Here is a 14534-nt window from a genome sequence, read left to right on the forward strand (position 1 = left end):
TCCACATTCCTCTATTATTGCTTTTATAATTTGTATTTCAGTTTTTGATCCATTGATACTTGAGAATATTTTCAGAAGGGGGAGCAATTTTTTGTCTCATGTGGCACCTGTACTTCTTATTTCTTTTCCTCCTATTCCTTTCTTTCCCTTTCTCTTATAAAATTTTGTGTTAAACTAACCCAAATTAAAGCAATGCACAAAATCTGTTACTTTCTTTTCAGTAAAAGTATATTTTACATGCTGTTGTACATTTTAAAGCACAGCCTGATCTTCAAGGCTATTGTTTTTGAAAATAGTGTGTGTACATACACAGTTGTAAATAACACAAGGAAGCTAAATCTTTACAATGTCTTTGCAACATGAAGCAGCCCGTTTAAAAGTTTCTGTCACATTGGTAGCACAAACAAATCCCTTTGACAGCCAACTAAAGCCATAAATATGAATTTGTACTTCCAAATGCACACTTGCCAATAAAAAACAGTATTTAAAAGACAGTAATAGACTTGGTTATTATTTTTTCCATTAATTTTGCTGTCTCAGTTTTTCTTAGGGTAGTCACTAGGGCTGCTACGAAATTTTGAAAGTGGTGTACTTTAGACACAGTTCCATTATACGTTTTTTATTACCATTTTCTTCCAATTCAATTAATCTGTCAAGAAGCATTCAAAATTATTCATGACAACATGGTGCTCTTTGTGTTAACTTTTTCTCCTCTCCATTGTCTCAGAACAATAAACTGGTATACTCCTTACCTTGCCAGTTTAACTTGTTAAACTTATTTTTGTGTATTCATTGTTTGTGTAAGAAATTCTGAGTATTAAGTTTCATTTATATCATAAAAATATCCTCTGTCATAGGTCATACTACAAAGTTTTGGCATTGTTTGAACTCAACATTCATTCACTATTGCATAAAGTCACGCTTTTTCACTTCTTGTCTCTTAAGCAGTAACATAATTTGTCATTGTTCGAATTCTGTTAGCTTTATATCAAAAGTTAAAATCTGAAGTTTTAATTTAAGTACTTAATTATGAAATTAGTGAAATTGCAGAAATTGCAACACTGAGAAACATCAGCTGTGCAAATTGTTAAATACTGGATGTGGTTACACAATTGATAAGGCATTGGTCTCTCATTTTGGAGGAGTGAGTTTCAAATGATCATTTGATCATTCATATTTATGTTTTTTGTGGTAACCCAAAATCACTTCTAGCGAATGTTTCCTTTCAAAGGATGTGACTGATGTTCTGCACCGTGCTTGACCTATGCGAGTGTGGAGTCCTGTAATAAACTTATATTTGTGGTACCTTAAATTCTAATTTTACTTTTCTTCTAAATGAATTCAAACTCTGAGGATGTGTTGAATAATGTAATATAACTAGGCGATAGAGATTGTAGTGTGGTGGCACAAGCACAGGTCCAACAATACTCTCTCTGGTGTGAATAAAAGTCAATTTTATACAATGTTTCATGCAATGAAGAGTCAACAAATGAAGTGGAAATGTGAAAACATCACCACTTCAGTGCTATTTACTTAGACTGGTTTCATGCATACCATTACTGAGACCATAAACTTCTCACTCTACAATGGTTATGTGAAATCTTTCATTGATTAATTTATTGATTGATTTTTTATTGGTCCAATTCTGTCATACTGCACAAACACTACAGCTGATACTGGACAGGTCAAAATAAGAATACATTGTAGTATTGTGGCGTACTTAGTGGCAAAATGTAGTGTTTTCGGATAGGTCCCACTCTCATCTGCTGTATACTGATGCATGCATACATGTTGGATGCTATCATGGTTACTGTAATCTGGCAGCCTGCACCTGCATTTTTGTGCGGCATAGTGGACAAGATCCAAGGGTGATAGTTTGGGCAATTTGTTGGTTGTGAATTTGTTTGTCATGATCCTCCAGTAATCATACTTGTAGAATTACATAATAACCATCCCCTCTTTGATTGCATGCTATGACATTTAGCACATGGGACTTCACACAATGCTAAGTACTCAGAGCTTTATGTCATTTGCATATTGGCATGTACCTGATGTATGCTGTGAAGTTCATTTTAGAACTGTTCCTACTTTTCTTGAAAGCATTTACATTTCTGAGATGTAAATCATGAAATTGTGGGCATGTTCTGGTTATTTGTTACAGCCAGACACATCCAAGGAGTCTTTAAAAATATCTGCAGAGGAGGAAACAGAACAACACAAGACTGAAGAAAAAGTAAGTAATCATTCAAAACAAAAGTGGATGATGTTTTTATTATTTTCTAAAAATAAGAATGTATGCATAATGCACATGCACATGTATACATCATCACCCCCCCCCCCCCTCCCCTGCTCCTCCCCCCCCCTCCCCTAGTCATGCACACACAGTTCTGGAGTTTAAAATTTTTGTGTTTGGATCATTAAATTTCTCCTTCGTTCAAGAGGAATGGAAAGGAGGAAAGTGAATGAGTATGATGTATCCAACCCTGGGTACTAAAGGAAAGGATAAATCTCTGGATCAAGGAACAGGAGTAATGGTACTGAAACGAAAGTAACAATGGAAGATTTAACTGTAAATAAGCTTGTGTGGAAGGGGTATGTGGGGAGGATGTCCTACAAAAATTAATGCAGAGATCAGAAGATTTGATATTGTTTCACTACTGTACTTACTGAACCAATCTAGTGTTTGTTCTACCAGTTTCTTCTCACTCCTGGTTAGTCATGGGAGTTCCTCTAAACAACTTTTTCTTGGAAATCCTGTAAGGATGATTCTACTATTCTTTTGTATTATCAAAAATCTTTTCCTCCTCTAACTGTACACTTGAAATTACTGAAATATGTCATTTTTCATTACATCTAAAACAGACAGGAACCAAGTGACTTTCAGGATAAGGAGTCACCATCTACAAAGTGACAATGGCATTTCAGTGCATATGAGCAGGTAGTGGCACAGGGCACATTCTTGCCCTTGGAATAAGAATCACCCCTAAAAGACAGGGGAGCCAATGAAGGCATAGACTTCCAGGAATAACCATCGTGAAAGTATTTTGCATTATCTGAAACATTGCTAATCTCACAACAAAAATCTTTTTCAACTAGAAGCCATGATGGGAAGTCAGAAACGGAAAACTTCTCCGCTTGGTATCCAGTTCACTATTGCCATGGACAGCACAAACAAGTCATTAGATTCTGGAGAACTTTTTTAGCATTCCTCTAGAAAACAGAAAACATGGAGTTCTCCAAATCTCAATTTACATGTGTAATTTCAAGTAGATCTTCTTCCAATATCTAGAGAATACTACCAAAAAATCCAGAATGTTAAGGAATGTAATGCTGAGTTATATTCTGGCCACAATTTATCTAAAATCAAACCAAGGACTCTGAAATGTGATATTGATAAAGTCAAACAAGAAAGTAAGTTTAGAGATAAATTGGAAGCCAAAAATCCAGAAAATAGGAAACAAGTGAAATTATATCTTGCTCAAACAACAAAAAGAAACAATCAAAACACCTGCTTGGTGGAATCTGGAATGTGATAAAGCAGTCACAAAAACATGAAAGCTTGGCAAAAAAGGGAATAAAGACAAGAATTCTGAAAACAGAACAAGATTTCTTAAAATGAAGGAAGCAGCCAGACTGTAGAAATATTGTGAGAAATTAGGATAAAAACCAATAAAAACAAATAGACCATGACTTCAAAGTGGACAATAGTATAAATCTGTCTAAGACTTTTGAAAGAAACTTAAATAAATATTCTTCACCAGACCTTTGCTTTAAAGACCAAAACTGGCAAATATCACATAATAACCAAGAAAACTGTTACTGTGGTGACAAAAGTCATGGGATACCTTTTGTCCAGTAGCCATACATAATTGTGAAAGTGTTGCTGGCGCAGGAGTTTGTGCACAAACTGATCTCTCAATTATGACCCATAAATGTTCGGTAGGATTCATTTTGGGTGATCTAGATGGCCATATCGTTTGCTTGAATTGTCCAGAATGTTCTTTAAACCAATCACGAACAATTGTGGCATGGTGACATGGTGCGTTGTCAGCCATAAAAATTCTATTGTTGTTTGGGAACATGAAGTTCATGAATGGCTGCAAATGGTCTCCAAATAGTAAAATATAAACATTTCCACCAGAGGACCCAGTCCATTCCATGTAAACACAGCCTGCATAATTATGGAGCCACCACCAGCTTGCACAGTGACTTGTTGATGACTTGTATCCATGGCTTCATGGGTCTGCACCATGCTTGAGCCCTACAATCAGCTCTTACCAACTGACGGTTTTCCAGTCATCAAAGATCCAACCAATATGGTCATGAGCCCAGGAGAGGCTCTGCAGGCAATGTCGGGCTGTTAGCAAAGGCACCAGCATTAGTCATCTGATGCCAGATAGTGCTACACTGTCCTAAAGATGTCTTTGTTGTATGTCCCACATCGATTTCTGTGGTTATTTCAAGCTTTGTTGATTGTCTGTTAGCACCAACAACATTGTGCAAATGCTGCTGCTCTCAGTCGTTAAGTGAAGGCCAGCGGTCACTGTGTTATCGATGGTGAAGGTAATGCCTGAAATTTGGAATTCTCAGCACATTCTTGACACTGTATATCTTGGAATACTGAATTCCATAATGATTTCTGAAATGGAATGTCCCATGTCTTTAGCTCGAGCTACCATTCCGCATTCAGAGTCTGTTAATTCGCATTGTATGGTCATAATCATGCGAGACACCTTTCCACATGAATCACCTGAGTACAAATGACAGCTCCACCAATGCACTGCCCTTTTACACTGAAGAGCCAAAGAAACTGGCACACCTGCCTAATATGTAGTGCCCCCATGAGCAAGCAGAAGTGACCTAACAGCATGTGGCATGGACTTGACTAATGTCTGCATTTTCATCAGTGTCTACAGTAAAGTTCAGTAGCATGTGTCAATAGCCTTTTGTTTGTCTTTATAGTGCAGTTCTCCATGTTCCTTAGTATGGATAGGGACTGTGATAGCTGTGTGTGGAAGCGAGCCGAGCTGGTGACACTTTGCTCTCAGCTCCAGGCTGTGATGGCTTCGGGTACATAGTTTGGAGCTGCAGTGGATGGGCATCATTGTTATGAGCGAGCTATGGGGATCCAATGGATGTTCAGCACATCTGAGTCCACCAATGGGTCGGCACTGGTGGCCAGCACAGTTACTGCTCACACTGAGGTTGACCCCTACCCATGGTCGAGTGGGAGGCCACCTCAGGGTGTGGTACGTGATGGAAGACTTCCCAGGGCTGCACATAAGGCCTTCCCGATTAATCTGACAAATAAGTTGCAGGTGCTGTCTGTGACCAACACAATCCCTAAGCCAGATGAAGCTTGTCCTGTATCAGAGGAAACCTCTCAGCCTGCAAGGTCCAGGCACTCACAGAGGATTGGATTATTGATAGCTGTTAGGCAATTATGAGGCTGCTCAGGAACATGGCTGTCATGGAGGGGAAGAAAACCAATCTGCACTCCATGTGCAATCATTCCAGATGTGGAACAGGTCCTTCTGGATGCCATGAAGAGCACAGGTTGTTGCCAGCTGCAGGTGATGGCTCATGACATTACCAATGATATGTGTAACTTTGGATTGGAAGAGATTCTTTCTGGTTTTGAGCAGCTAACAGAAGCAGTAAAGGCTGCCAGTCTTGTTTGTGAGATGAAAGCAGAGCTCACCATTTGCAGCATAATTGACAGGACCGATTGCAGACCTCTGTTACAGAGCTGAGTGGAGGATCTGAATCAGAGGCTCAGACAGTTCTATGACCATGTAGGCTGCAGATTCCTTGACTTAGGCCATAGGGTCATTTGGTTTTGAGTTCCGGTGAGTAGGTCAGGAGTCCACTACGCACAGGAGGCAGCTACTTTGGTAGCAGGGGCTGTGTTGCGTGGGCTGGGTGGCTTTTAGATTAGAGGATCTTGGGGGAAACACATAAAGGGTTTGAGTTTTGAAGGGTGCTGGTAAAACACAGAAAGAATGTAGATCCAGGAACCATCAGTAAAACAGTTGTGAATTGTCGTAGCTCTGTTAGGAAAGTACCAGAGCTCCAAGCACTAATAGAAAGCACTGATGCTCAAATCATTATAGACACTGAAAGCTGGCTAAAGCCAGAGATAATTTCAGCTGGTCTTTTGTGGAGTGCCTAATGGTTTTTCGAAAGGAAAGGCTAAACACAGTTGGCAGTGGTGTGTTTGTTACTGTTAGAAGTAGTTTATGTCACAGCGAAATTGAAGTAGATAGTACCTGTGAGGTAGTATGGATAGAGGTCTTTCTTGGCAACTGGAATAAAATAATAATTGGATCCTTTTACTGACCTCCCAACTCAGATGATACAGTTGCTGAAAGGTTCAAAGAAAACATTAGTCTAATTTCAAACATGTATCTACTCATACAATTATACTTAGTGGTGACTTCAAAGTATCTTTGATATTTCGGTGAAAACACGTTTAAATCTGGTGGTACACATAAAATATCATCCAAAATTGTGCTAAGCGCATTCTCTGATAATTATTTTCAGCAGTTAGTTCACGAGCCCACTTTACCGTCATGAAGACACACTTCACCTCTTAGCAGCAAATAATCCTGAGCTAATAACGAGCATCAAAATGAGTAAAGGGATTAGTGGACACATGGTTGTCATAGTGAGATTGAATTTTGTAACTCCAAAATTTTCCAAAAATAAACAAAAAATATACCTATTCATAAAAGCAGTTACAAACTCACTTGATGCCTTCCTGAGAGAGAATCTCTGCTCCTTCCAAATTAATGATGTAAGTGCAGACCAGATGTGACTTGAATTCAAAAAAATTGTATCGACAGTAATTGAGAGATTTATACCAAATAAATTAAAAAAAAAAGTGTGCTAAATTTAAAGGAAAGCAAAATATCAAAGATTGTCAATCTTTTACGCAAGCTCAAAATTTAGTGTGGACTTCAATGTGAGATACTTACTATAGTTTCCACAATGAAACTTTGACCTAGCAGAAAATCCAAAGAGATTCTGGTCATATGTAAAATACGGTGCAAGAGGCAATCAATGCTTTTTCTGCACAACAGCAGTGGAAATGCCATCAATGACAGTGCTGCCAAAGCAGAGGTACTAAACATAGCCTTCCAAAATTCCTTCACCAAAGAAGACGAATTAAATATTCCAAAATTCTAATCAAGAACAGCTGCCAACATGAGTAACTTAGAAATAGATATCCATGGAGCAGTGAAATAGCTCAAATCACTTAATAAAAGGAAGTCTTCTGGTCCAGACTGTAAACCAATTAGGTTCCTTTCGGAGTATGCTGATGCAATAGCTCCACACTTTACCATCATATACGACTGCTCGCTTAACAAGAGATCCATATCCAAAGACTGGAAAGTTGCACAGGTCACACCAATATTCAAGAAAGTAGTGGGAGTAATCCACTAAATTACAGATCCATATCATTAATGTCCACATGCAGCAGGATTCTGGAACATATATTGTGTTCAAACATTGTGAATTACCTCATAGAGAACAGTCTATTGACACATAGTCAATACAGATTTAGAAAACATTGTTCTTGTGAAACACAACTAGCTCTTTACTCACACCAAGTGTTGAACACTATTGACAAAGTGTTTCAGATTGATTCCATATTTATAGATTTCCAGAAGGCTTTTGACATTGTACCACACAAGTGGTTTATAGTCAAATTGCATGCTTCTGGAATATTGTCTCAGTTAAGTGACTGGATTCATGATTTCCTGCCAGAGTGGTCACAGTTCATAGTAATTGATGGAAAGCCTCCAAGTAAAACAGAAGTGATTTCTGGTATTCTACATGGTAATGTTATTGGGCCTCTGCTATTCCTTATCTACATAAACGAATTAGGAGACAATCTCGGCAGCTGTCTTATGTTGTTTCCAGATGATGCAGTCATTCATCATGCAGTAAAGTCATCAAAAGATCGAAGCAAATTGCAAAGCAATTTAGAAAACATATTTGTATGATGCAAAAATTGGCAATTGACCCTAAATAATGAAAAGTGTGAGGTCATCGACATGAGTTCTAAAAGGAATCAGTTAAACTTCGGTTACATGATAAATCAGTCAAATCTAAAGGCCATATATTCAACTAAATACATAGGAATTACAATTACGAACAACTTAAATTCAAAAGAACATGTAGAAAATGCTGTGGGAAAGTTGAACTAAAGCCTGTGTTTTATTGGCAGGACACTTAGAAGATGCAACAGATCTACTAAAGAGACTGCCTTACAATAAGCTTGTCATCCTCTTTTGGAGCACTGCTGCATGATTCTTACCAGATAGGATTAACAGAAGACATTGAGAAAGTTCAAAGAAGAGCAGCATGTTGTGTATTTTTGAGAAATATGGGAGAGAGTGTCACAGACATAGTACAGGATTTGGGGTTGACATTGTTAAAACAAAGGCTTTTTTTGTTGTAGGGCTTTTTTCGTTGTAGAGGAATCTTTTCACAAAATTTCAATCACCAACTTTCTCCTCTAAATGCGAAAATATTTTTTTGACGCTGACCTACATAGGGAGAAATGATCATCATAATAAAATAAGAGAAATCAAGCTTGCATGGAAAGAGATTGGAATAATAGAGAATTATTGTTTAGGTTGTTTGATGAACCCTCTGGCAGGCACCTCAATTTGCAGAGTATCCACCTAGATATAGATGTAGATGTATGAAACAGCCAGGGTGTGTGCGTCTGTGGATCTTAAGAAAATGGTAATATTTGTGAGAGTGTGGTTTGGATGGAGTAAAAAGTTCTATGGATGTGGGTGGCCCAAGATTTTAAGGGGAACTGCAGGTCAGTTTGAATCACAGAGACGGGATCTTGATGGCAGATGCTGTACATAGAGGTGTCAGAGAGCTGGCATAGAACTACATTTACATACTATGAACAGTCAAGTACGACAGTGGTAGATCGCTTGTCTGGTGGGAGGATAATGATGAAGTCATCAGTTTTCAGGGATTGAAGAGCCTGAAGTTCAGCAGATGACAGATTATGGTCGTGTTGTAGGGATCTGAGGAAGGGTTGTGAAGCAATGCTGAATGTGACAGATTCTTGGAAGGCTTGGAGCGAATGATTCTAAGGTGGTGGTGGGGGATGAAGTTGGGATTGTGGTTGGAGCTGTTCAAGGCAGGGTTCAGTGTCAGGTTTGCTGTTGGAAAGGTTTTTGCTTTGGGTTGCAAAGTGATATTTCCAATTGATATTACATGTGAAGGAAATTAGGTCTTTGCCAAAGCAATGTGGTTAAATGCAGATGTAGGCCTAAAAAGTGAGGCCGTTGGATCATACAGATAATTCAGGCTGAAAGTGCCTTAGATGAGACATTGAGAACACTGTACTGTTGTGACTTGTTCTTGTGACCATAAGTTACATGGATCTGTGAGGCAATGATGAAAGCTGGTTAGCCAAGCTCAGTTAGTAAGAGAGAAGTGGTGGTTGAGGGGGTGGCTGTTTAGGGAGCTGCAGAAGGACAGAAAGGGAAGCACCACTGTTGAGGTAGCTTAGGAGAAGGTTGTATAGCTATTTGAGGTAAAGTCTGTCATGTTGTTGCAGTTTAAAGTTGGCTGGGTGGATGATACCATCCAAGGAAGCATGAGGGGCAGATAACAGCTGGATTTTATAGGAGGAGAGAAGTCTGTTGAAGATGAAATAGTCAGATGAGGCATAGACGTCACAGATTAGCTGGGTAAGTGCAAAAGATTGCTGTATTTGAAACTATAAAAGAAGTTGGTGTAGAGTAGGATTACATCCAGAAACAGGGACCTTCAGTGCTAGGCATTTGGGAGTAACTCCCAGGGACAAACAGGTTTCAAGAAACAAAATGTTGAACTTTGTTTTGATAGTGCAAAGGCATGTTTTAAAAAGAAACAAATGTAATATGTTATGGGATACATCATCACAAGAGAGGAGGGTTTGGAGTGCAGAAAAGAAGCAGCAGGGTTTGGAAAAAGATAGAAAAATGGAAGAAAAGCAAGAAATTTGTATGAAAATTGTGAGAACAGACTAAGTTGAGCAAGAGGTAATGAGTGGGTGAGAATTTCTTGCCAGATAAGTAGCCTATATGGTATGAAAAAATTATGATGGGAAAAAAATCAGTTGGAAAAGTCATGAAACAAGAAAAAAATTAAAAACAGGGCAAACAGAAAGAGGAAGTCATTGGGGAAAAATTAATATACTGTGTTTGGAAAATAAAGTAATGCAGGAGACAATAGTAAAAGTCGATCGTAGAGGTTTGGCAAAAAACAAATACACAAAAAAGTGAAATAATTGCACACAAGCAAGCCCCAAGTGGAAGGTGGGAAAGAAAACCGCTGCCACGTTTGCAAATAAATATGATTGGGAGAAGGCCCTGCAGTGTATTAAACCATAACCAAAGTGCAAATTCTGAAATACCAATGGACCCATGAAAAGATGCAGGGGCAAGATGTTGGTTAATATAGGTGGTACAGATAAATAAACAAATGGACTAGCACATAAGGCTGAAAAAGGATGACAGTTTGAACAAGATAGATGACCATAAAGACTGACAAGGGGATGGCCACACGGGGTAGTACATCAATGAAAATAACCAATTTTTGAAAATATTGTGTAATTGGATAGATAAAAGTTCTACCTACCAAATGACAGCAGGATCAAACCCATGCAAAGATAATGAAATTTGCAAGCTTTAGGGCCCTTCTTCTGGCAGAAGGGTTGAAGTTTAAGGAAGAGGACTTGTGATGTTTAGGAAATGGGAAGATTTCGAAAGTTACCCAGAACTCCAAATCAGGGGAAACATTCTGGATGGAATGAGGAGGAAAGACTGATCGCTGGGCACTGTGCCAGGCAAGATTTGAAAACCTGATAGCTTAAAAGGTGGATTATAGCTTAAAGGTGGATGATATGGATATATGAAAGACAAGAGATTACTGCCAAAACACCATGCATGATTTAATAAAAGCAGAAAGCTAAGTGCATTGCATGTGATAGAGGTGGTAATATTCAGGTCAGAACATTAAAGATATAGAACATTAAAGGAGAGTGAAGAAAGGAATAGTTACAGTGAAGCAGTGCTGAGACCAAAGAAAGTAATGGAAATTAAGGCAGGTGGGTTGCAAGGACCAAGGACATATTGTAACACCAGTTCCCACCTGCAGAGTTCAGAGTTCGTCTTTCTTCACTTGCTTTTAGTTTTTTTGATCCTTCGTAATATGACGGAAAGTCATCGAGTAAAACAGAAGTGATTTCTGGCATCCCCAAGTGCTATATAAATGATTTAGGAGACAATCCAAGCAGCCGTCTTAGGTTGTTTGCAGATGATGCTGTCATTTATCAACTAGTTAAGTGATCAGATGATCAAAACAAATTGTAAAATGATTTAGAAAAGATATCTGTGTGAGGTCATCCACATGAGTGCTAAAGGGAATCCATTAAACTTTGGTTACATGATAAATCAAAGTTGGAAGAAACACATAGAAAATGTGGGGATGACTAACCAAAGACTGCGTTTTATTGGCAGGACACTTAGAAAATCTAACAGATCTGCTGAAGAGACTGCCTATACTATGATTATTTGTCCTCTTTTAGAATACTGCTCTGCGGTTTGGGATCCTTACCAGTTAGGATGAACAGAATACATCGCAAAAGTTCAAAGAAGGACAGCACATTTGATATTATCTTGAAATAGGGGAGAGAATGTCACTGAAATTATACAGGAATTGGGATGGACATTATTAAAACAATGGCATTTTTTGCTGCGGCAGAATCTTCTCATGAAATTTCAAACTCCAGCCTTCACTTCTGAATGTGAAAATATTTTGTTGACACTGAACTACACAGGGAGAAATAATCATAATAAAACAAGGGAAATCAGAGCTCGCACGGAAATATATAGGTGTTCATTTTCTCCAAGTGCTGTACAAGATTGGAATAACAGAGAATTATTGTGAAGATGTTCCATAAAAACACGGGAGAACTGCCGGATATCAGCAACTTCCTGCCACGATATTTCGGCGCAGAGTCTTCTGGCCATCTTCAGGTGAATGCCACTGTACTACTACAGTGTACTACTACAGTGGCATTCACCTGAAGATGGCCAGAAGACTCTGCGCCGAAATATCGTGGCAGGAAGTTGCTGATATCCGGCAGTTCTCCCGTGTTTTTATGGAACAATCAGTACGCCGGGAAAGCTTTAAACATCACATTGTGAAGATGGTTCGACGAACTTTGTGCCAGGCACTTAAATGTGATTTGCAGAATATTCATGTAGATCACATATTACATTTGTTCCTTTTGAAAACATGCTTTTGCACTATTAAAACAAATGTTCAACATTCTGTTTCTTGAAAGCTGCTTGTCCCTGGTAGTTACTCCCAAATGCCTAACACTGAAGGTCGCTGTTTCTGGATTTAATCCTATTCTACACAAGCCTCTTTTATAGTTTCAAATACAGCAGTCTTTTGCACTTACGCAGCTAATATGTGACATATATGCCTTATCTGTCAATTTCCACTCCATCCAACTTCTCTCCTTCTACAAAATCCTGCTGTTGACTGCCCCTTATGTTTCCTTGGATGATGGCATCCACCAAGCCAACTTCAAACTGCATCAGCAAGACAGACTTCACCTCAAGCAGCTATCAAGCCTTCTCCTAAGCTACCTCAACAGTGGTGTTTCCCTTTCTATCCCTCTGCAGCTCCCTAAACAGCCACACCCTCAACCACCACTTCTCTCTTCCAAACCAGCCTTCATCACTGCCTCACAGACCAATAGAACTTATGGTCACAAGAACAAGTCACAACAGTACAGTGATCTCAATCTCTCATCTAAGGTACTGTCTCATCCTGAATTACATCTGTTATCCAAGGGTCTCACTTTCAGGCCTACATCTGCATTTAATCATGCTGCTTTGGTGAAGACCTAATTTCCTTCACATGTAATCCAAATCTCATGCCATTCCTTGACATTGATTTCACCCTCGCTTCTAATCACATTAAGCATACTAACAAACTACAGTATTTACATTTTGACAGTTGCCATCCTTTCCATGCTGGACATTTCTCCCATGCAGCCGTGGCATTAGAGGCTAATATATTTGTTCAGATGCAGACTCTTTATCACAATTCACCACCATTCCCACTTAAGCCTTCGCTGGATGTAATTACCCCACCAGCCCAGTTCAAAAGCAGATTTCCCGGGGCATCACATTGTGTCCTGATATGCTGATTCCTCCAAAAAACCGCTTAGGAGTACACCTCATGTCATTTGTCATGTAGAATTATCCTGGTCTTGAATGTATTGATCAGCTACTTCAAGAAGGCTCAGGGATGCTACTCAAGCTTAAAAGAAAACTCCTTGCAAATTCCAGGTTTGGGGAGGAAGATAGTTAATAGTGAGCAGGTTGGGATGGGAGGAAGAGAGATGGGGGGGGCACAGCCTCTCTTTCCTCTCAGCCAGCTGATATATAGTATCCATAAGCAGTTGTTTAACTGCAGTTTCTAAACACTGATAATTTATCTGTAATAATATTTGTATAGTTAACATGCTTTCGATTATTAAGTATTTCAAAAGGTGTGATTTATAAAACTCACTTAAAATTGAATTTCAGTGCTAAATTAAAAGCTCAGAAGTCTCTGAGATTTTATGAAATTCCTGAAATATTCTGGTTCTTCCAGGTAAACTGTAATTCCTGAGGCTGTGACTTCCTAAAATCGTGCTCTGAAATGAAGTCCATTCTGTTGACATTTTGCCCACCACACCTAGAACAGCTTTGTGTCATGCTGCCAGTCTTCGCAATATCCTTGTCAGATCCTTTGCTCCTTCTGTGCCCACTCCCTTACCCTATGTCTCCTACTCTGGTGCACATCCCTGCTTTAAGACTTGCCCTATGCACCCTACTACTGCCACCTATACCAGTCCTGTATTTGGCAAAACATATACTGTCAAAGGGAGAGTCATCTGTGAAATGACACGCCTTATACCACCCGTTACATAAACACTGTTTGGCCTTTTACATCAGCATGGCTACCACCAAGTTGTCAGGATGACTGGGCATAGGCATAGGGTGTACACTGGCAACACACAATATCCTGTAGCAGAGCATGCTCTGCGACATGACAGACATGATCTCTGTGCCTGTTTCATGACACTTGCCATTTGGATTCTTCCCACAGACTCCAGATTCTCAGAACTCCCAATCCACAGGTGGGAACTGGTGTTACAGCAGGGCCTTGGTTCTTGCCACCCACCTGGCCTTAATTTATGTTAATTTCTTCAGACTCAGCATTTCTTCACAGTAACTATTCTTTTCTTCACCGCTTTGTTTTCTACATCTTTCATTTTCTGACCTGTCTATTCCCCCCGCTCCCTACCTACCCCTCCCCCCTGTCAAATACAATGCAGTATTACCCAGTGCAGTCCCCAATAATCAGTCTTTCCTTCTCATTCTGTCTGGTAAGTCTCCCTGGCTTGGCGTTCTGGGTGACTTTTCTGAATTCTATGTGATTCCTAAACT

At 39.3% G+C, this 14534-nt stretch overlaps 1 protein-coding gene across 9 annotated transcripts in view; it reads left to right on the forward strand.

Moving 5' to 3' along the window:
* Nucleotides 1-14534, forward strand: part of LOC126088127 (FK506-binding protein 5) — a 184785-nt gene that overhangs the window by 83604 nt on the left and 86647 nt on the right. For all 9 annotated transcript variants that reach the window (XM_049906240.1, XM_049906239.1, XM_049906231.1 and 6 more), the window contains one exon: nt 2162-2233. In XM_049906240.1, coding sequence (XP_049762197.1) covers nt 2162-2233 — 72 coding nt within the window. The remainder of the gene's footprint in view (nt 1-2161; nt 2234-14534) is intronic.

The sequence above is a fragment of the Schistocerca cancellata genome, chromosome 6 (assembly GCF_023864275.1).
Source record: "Schistocerca cancellata isolate TAMUIC-IGC-003103 chromosome 6, iqSchCanc2.1, whole genome shotgun sequence".
Classification (NCBI taxonomy): domain Eukaryota; kingdom Metazoa; phylum Arthropoda; class Insecta; order Orthoptera; family Acrididae; genus Schistocerca; species Schistocerca cancellata.